Source organism: Bactrocera dorsalis, chromosome 3, assembly GCF_023373825.1.
Source record: "Bactrocera dorsalis isolate Fly_Bdor chromosome 3, ASM2337382v1, whole genome shotgun sequence".
Taxonomy (NCBI): Eukaryota; Metazoa; Arthropoda; class Insecta; order Diptera; family Tephritidae; genus Bactrocera; species Bactrocera dorsalis.
In genome coordinates, this window is record NC_064305.1 from 8,898,076 (window position 1) to 8,905,282 (window position 7,207).

Genomic DNA, 7,207 nt, shown 5'->3' on the forward strand with positions numbered 1-7,207 from the left:
CATTCATTCATTCCTTTTGAGTTAGTTCCTTACTTTAAAATATTACAACAACAACTGCATAATAAAAAAAATTATGCTGGCAAGGTCACATTGTAAAAGAATTCATTATAAATGATGTCATGAGCCATCAGCTAATTACATGTATAAATGTAATTATTGTTGTTTACAGCAACTCCAAAATATACTGTGCATATGTATATGAAAATTTATATAGCCAATTTACAGTGAACAAATTTTTTTCTTTTTGTTCTTTTCTGTGAAAAAATTTGGAAATCTGTAAATGAGTTCAGAGAAAAAGCGTGACCCAGGCGCGTATTTCGGTTGAGCTACTAAAAATATTTCGATGTAAATTTGGACTTTAATATTTTTAATCGCTTATCACAAGCTGAATTGGGTCAACCTGGTAGCGACTTGACTTATAAGCAGCTAGACTTCAGTCTCAACAGTTTATTTTCTGAGACAATTGCGAATAGAAGGTTCGTGTGTAGACGCGACACAGTATCCCTACAGTAATTGAGTTACAAAATAAAATTAGTGATTTTTTTTGTGATTTTTTAAATTTCTTTAAGGAATAAGATTTAACCTATTGTTTATAATTTTCGGGTACAAAAAGTGCTTGACATGTTCTGTAAAGTCGCACTGACTTGTTTGCTGGGTATAACAGCGATTAATGCTCGCTCCATAGGCAATTACAATTTTCCAACTTATGCTACACAAAACACAAATGAATTCTATGCAAGAGCAGCTATACCAGATTACAATCCCAAATTACCTGCTTGGCAGTTCCGAAACGAAATGCCAGCGCAGTACGAAGAATTCGAGCGATTGGCGTCGCAAGCGTACCCTTACAAATTGGTTAACCGTGTACCGAAGATGGAGGAGCTCACCGATTTCCAAGCGCTCGGGACTCAATTGGCGCAGGGAAAAAAGGTAACTAAAGTTGCGGACGATGTAAAAAGTCTACAGAAAACTGCTAGCAAGCTCGAGAATCTGAAAGGTGCCGCTGCAGCTTTAGTACCACAAAACAAGGCTAAAAATGGAGCTATTCGTATGAGTAAGAAGCTGCCCAAGCATGGTGAAATGCATGGAGAAAATTCTAATGAAAGCGATAGCGGAGAGATGGAAAATGAATGGGAAAATCTGTTTTCCAGCATTTTAGGGGCTGTTAATTTCATCGGCTCGATTTTAATGAATTAGAACTGCAAGATTACTTAATGAATAAAAAATATATTCTTATTTGCGATAAAAATCGTCACTGATATCGCCTACCGATATTTATTACTTATTATATTAATTTAGCACATTTCAGAACTGTACCTGAATCTTAAATAAATAAATCTGTATTTAAAGAACTTTTCAGACTTTTATTTGAGTTATGAACATTTTTTTACTTTAGAAAACTATTTTATTTAAAACTGATTTTGTGACAATCAAAATGGTGGAAAGGGTCTAAAAGCTCTTAGTGCCTTCGTGAAAATGTGAGATTAAATAAAAGTGCTCCATTTTGACCAATTGAGCCTAAAATCTTCAGAATCCGTGAAAATTCTTCACATAGTAACATAATTTGGGGTCAATTTTTTGTGACTTGCTGATCTACAGAAAAGAGCTTTTAATCCTTCAGAGAAAGAACTTTGAAAAGCTAAAATCCATTTAGAGTCTAAGATATAACATAACAGAGTTATCAAAGAAACCTCCGTATGAGTTGACTAACTTCTGACAGAGAAAGAATAAATATTTCATGGAAATTAATTCTTTGACATGGCTACTCGATATGTTCCGGTATGGCTTTCTTTGTAAGTAACTTTCGATGAGCTTTTGTTAAGCTTTGGCGAAACTATGAAGCATTGATTTTTTGTGAAATCAATTTTGTAGGACTAACAGAGGTGAGCTAGTGGGTGATGTATAGGGCATACTGAAGTTATGGAGATTGCTGAATGGGGGTAAAAGTGTAACATCTGGAGATAGCAACCCCGATTCCCCTTTTGATGTCGATGAAATAGACGTCGCCTGAAGAACAACAAAGCAGTAGGGACCGATGGACTATCGCCCGAGCTATGCAAATACGGCGGCGAAGAACTGAGAAGGTGCATGCACCTGCGATGACTGGAACCAAAGTATGCTCTGTCCAACAAAATAGTACCTCACAATCTGCGCCAATTACCGTTGGATGAACTTCTTTAATATACAAAATTATGAAGAAAATATGAGCTCTTGAAAAGTTCCAAGATGATCCGACATTTTCGAGCCACATTTTGTTCAGCGATGAGGCTCATTTCTGGCTTAATGGATATGAAAACAAGAATTTTTTTGCATTTTGGATAAAAAGCAACCAGAAGAGAGCCAAGAGCTGTAATTTCACCCAGAAAAAACAAGGGATTAGTGTGGTTTGCGGGTCGGAGGAATCATCGGACCATATTTCCTCAATAACGATGCCAGTGAGACGTAACCGTCAGTGGCGACTGTTTTTGAGCCACGTTTTGAGCCACGACTATTTGATGCCAAAAATTGAAGCTCGTGATATTGGCGACATTTGGTTTCAACAAGACGGCGCCATTTTTTTTTTATTTATTGAGAACACACTTCGGTAAGCGTTTCAGCAAGTTCTGATTTGTAGCGTCCCGTAAGTGCTTTCGTATATGATGCAGTCGAAACATCTTAACGATCTTATTCCTTAACTCAGCAGCTTACTCTGGCAGCTCTCCAATTGAAACTAATGCATATTGAACTCTAACAGTTGTAGAGCAACGTACGACGCGACAAATAAATTAGTGTCTTCAAAATTGCTCTTTTCAAAATTCTGCTTATATTTTCTCAAAGCTCTATTTTCCTACTAATGTTGGGTAATTGGAGAACTCATTGAGTTCATGTAGATATAAATACCAAAAATTTTGAGAATTGGCGCACAAAAATAATCAGGGTCTACCAGGGTCACATTATAAAAGAATTCATTATAAATAATGTCATGAGTCATCAGCTAACTACAGGTAAATGTAATTATTGTTGTTTACAGAAACACCAAAATATATTGTGCGTATGTATGTATATGTAAATATATAGCCAATTTATAGTGAACATATTTTTTTCTTTTTGTTCTTTTACTGGAATCGCTATACTGAGAAATAAACAAAATCTTTCTGCGAAAAAATTTGCAAATTTGTAAATGAGTTCTAAGAAAAACCGTGACCCTGTTGCATATTTGGGTTGAGCTACTAGAGATATCTCGGCTAACACATCGATTTGTTCATTGCACGTTCATGCCAAAGTAAGGTTTGAATATTTGATACTGCGGCGGTAGCGCGGTCTACCGCATCTAATCTAAAACATTGCAAAATTAACAATAAATTACGATAGAAAATTTTATTTAAAAAAATTTTCCAATTGACCAAATTGTTGAATCTAAACCATTCTCACTGTATTTCTTATTTATGAATTGTTTTGACTATCCTATCTTTTAAGTTGCTTCAAACTGTATACAGTGTGCTAAATTTTGCTAAAATCGATTCAGTAGTTTAGGTGTCCATCGTGGACAAACAAAGTGACTCGTAATTTTTATATATAAAGATAATTGATGAGGGTGATGAACTGATTTGGGTTAGCCGTGTATGGCTTTCTCTTTGTCCGACTATCAGTATATATGCGAACTGGTCCCACAGTTTTCGAGATACGATCTAAAGTTCTGCATTTGTAAAGGGTATTATAACTTCTGTGCAGCCGTAGACAGCGTTTTTTCTTGTTTGCAATAAGACTTTAAGAGCCACAAACAGGCACCGAAAGCGCGAAAGCACTTTTGTTGATTAAAACAAAAAAAAAAAAAGAACAAAAATCAACAATGTTTTCTTCAATAAAATCTTTTTAGCTTTAATCAAGATATACTATGTATTACTTGGAATTCAATATTTTCAATGGCTTATCAGCAGCTGAACTGAGCTAACCTTAATATTGATTGTGCCGAAGCGACTTGACTTATTAGCTGCTAGACTTCAGTCTCAACAGTTTGTTTTGTGAGACAATTTCGAATAGAAGGTTCGTGCGTGGAATTTGCGACAAAGCAGCTTTAAATTAATTGAATGCCAGAATAAAAATTAGTGAATTATTTAGTGATTTTTTAAATTTATTTAAGGAATAAAATTAACGTTTCTTTCGTAATTTTCGGGCACAAAAAGTACTTGCCATGTTCTGTAAAGTCGCACTGACTTGTTTGCTGGGTATAACAGCGATTAATGCTCGCTCCATAGACAATTACAATTTTCCAACGTATCCTACACAAAACACAAATGAATTCTACCCAGGAGCAGCTCTACCAGATTACAATCCTAAGCGCTATGGCGACACCTCGGATATTGTACGCGTATCGTTAAGCATGGCACCACCATGTAAGTACATACATATATTTAATATTTGCAAGCACTGTTCAATTCATTGTAAAGCACACGCTTTGTTTTTCAGCACGCCATTTATTGCCACCCTATGAAGATTACGGCGCTGCGCAGACATATTCGAATAGAATCTACCGAAGCGAATTACCTGCTTGGCAGTTCCGAAACAAAATGCCAGCGCAGTACGAAGAAGTCGAGCAATTGGCACCGCAACCGTACCCTTACGAAGTTGTTAACCGTGTATTACCGAAGGTGGAGGAGCCCACCGATTTCCAACCACTCGAGACTCAACTATCGGCGCAGGAAAAACAGATAACTCAAGTTGCGGACGATGTAAAAAGTGTACAGCAAACTGTTAGCGAGCTCGAGAAGTATCTAGAAGGTGTCGCTGCAGTTTTAGTACCACAAAACAAGGCTAAAAATGGTGTTATAAAGATAAGTAGGAATCTGGTGCCCAAGCTTGGTGACGTGCAAACTGGTAGTATGTCTGAAAAGGAAATAGATAAGCTTATTTCAAGTATGTGGGGAGAAGACTCCACAGAGGCAAATACCTCAGGGGAGGAAAAAGAGTTGGATAAGCTGATTTCAAGTATGATTGTAGAAGACTCTGCAGTTAACGATATCGAGAAGATGGAAAAACAATTGGAAAATGTAATTTCCAGCATGTTGGGAGTAGATTCTACCAAAAGCAATAGCTTAGAAAAGGACAAAGAGTTGGATAAACTGTTTTCAAGTTTGATTCTAGAAGACTCTGCAGTTAATGCTGGCGCAAGGAAGGACAAAGGCATGGTAAATGTAATTTCAAGCATGATTGTAGCAAAACCTGCAGATGGCGATAGCGAAGAGAAGAAAAAAGATTTGGAAAAATTTATTGACAGTTTGTTCAAAGCCGATTATAGCGATTATGATAAGAAACTTACGGAAGAACACAGTGACGCGGAGGAAGAATATAATAAAAAAATTGATGCTTTCTTAAATCAAATGTTTGCTGAAGAAGCTCAGGAGGAAGAAGAAAAAGTGGAAAAGAAAAAAATAGAAGGGGGAAAAATAGAAGAAGAAAAAGAAGATGAATTTGCTGCTGGCGAGGCAAAGAACACAATCTACGACTTAAACGACGAAATGGAGCAACTTTTTAAAGACAGTGCATCGCACAAGGATGAACAGAAGCTCGGTTTTGATTATTATGACGAATTAGATTTGCAAGATTATTTAATGAATAAGAAATATGTTCTTAATTACGATAAAAATCGTCACTGAATTCTCCAACCGACATCTATTACCTATTATCTTAATTTAGCACATTTAAGAACTGTACTTGAATCTTAAATAAATATATATATCTGCATTTGAAGAGCTTTCCAGAATCTGAAATAAATATAACTGTATTTCAAGAGCTTTTCAGACTTACATTTGAGTTATCAACATTATATTTTTTTATTTTAAAAAATTATCTTATTTTAAAACTGATTTTGTGTCAACCAAAATGGTGAAGAATGCTCTAAAAGCTCTTTGCGCATTTTTGAAAATGTGTGATTAGTTAAAAAAGTAAGTAATTTGAGACCCTAAAATCATCAGTAGCTTTGAAAATTCTTTAGGAGGAGGAAGACCTCTACTCCGTTGGAGAGATCAGTAAGCTTGGGCTTGGCTTTAGCCTTTAACCAAGGTCAGTAAGGGTAATATTGCGATCCGGTGGTTCAATTGCCTTTTGATAAAGAAAATCTATGAATGTTTATTTTTATGTTTGGTACTTCGATCCGATGGTTCAATCACCTCTTAATAAGCAATGTCTACGATTCTTTGTTTTCATGTTGGGCCCAAAGCGCTCAACCCAGAGTAATGATTTACAAATCATTTAATACAACGGCGGCATAAAGGTTCACGTACTAAGTGAATGGATGGCACTAATATGGCGGTCAATTAAAATTTCAAAGAGTTAAGAAATTCGTAATGACTTCTCTTTCGCCGAAATTCCAAAGAAATACAAAAACAGCCAAAAGCTTCAACAAGGTTTCACCTTGAAATTGCTTGGCTGGAATAATTATGAGAACAAACGAATTTTTTACACGAATGCCACCGATGAGCGCCACTTTTGTATGAAATTGTATTTGGTATAGTGTGGTTAAGTGAAAATGAGGTTATGGCTAGTTCAAGTCGCTCAACAAAGCTTTTTATAGGCGGTTAGTAGAGCAACGTTGCGGCTTCTCAAATTAATAAGCTGTTGGCTGAACTAAACCAACTTATTCTGGGTAACAATTTGACGGATATTTACTAAAGCTTCTTTTTAACTGTTTTATTGTATTGCTGCTCATTAACGGTGTGCTGACATAATTTTTTTGAAGGTATGCAATTGCCATCATCATCAAGCCATGAAATGAGTTTTCAACATTTCTAAAGCCAAATAACCTCACATATCCTTCGGTGTTAAGCGTGGTATGATTATTTAAATTTCTAATGGTACAAGTAACTGACACCGAATCGCAAGTCAAATTATATCAGAAAAGAAAATACAAATTTCAACCTGCGAAGCCATGGAAAATTTATTTTTCATTTTATTTCAACTTTAATTACTTTTATGTATTTCGGCATAAGCGGGAAGGTTGCGAAAATTGCAAACGGCTTTGAAGAAGTGGAAAAAGTTTTGATTTGTATACGCTTTAGTGGACATAAAAGGACATTAGTGGATATGCCTGTAGCTTAAAGTTTGTATTGCGCGAACTTTTACTTCTACTTCGGGAAGTCATTCGGTGAGTAAATAAGTGGTTAGTTTTAAGAGAAACTTGTATTTAGATAAAAATGCAAATTCGGATTATAATTGGAGAACTGTAGACTGC

At 35.8% G+C, this 7,207-nt stretch overlaps 1 protein-coding gene across 1 annotated transcript; it reads left to right on the top strand.

The window, feature by feature from the left end:
* The first annotated feature begins 3,934 nt into the window (after positions 1 to 3,934).
* LOC105223824 (uncharacterized) lies at positions 3,935 to 5,716 on the top strand. Its single transcript, XM_011201680.4, has 2 exons — positions 3,935 to 4,373; positions 4,447 to 5,716. Exons 1-2 carry the CDS (start codon positions 4,172 to 4,174, stop codon positions 5,631 to 5,633), a joined length of 1,389 nt encoding a protein of 462 aa, XP_011199982.2. The 5' UTR covers positions 3,935 to 4,171; the 3' UTR covers positions 5,634 to 5,716.
* The last annotated feature ends 1,491 nt before the right edge of the window (positions 5,717 to 7,207 follow it).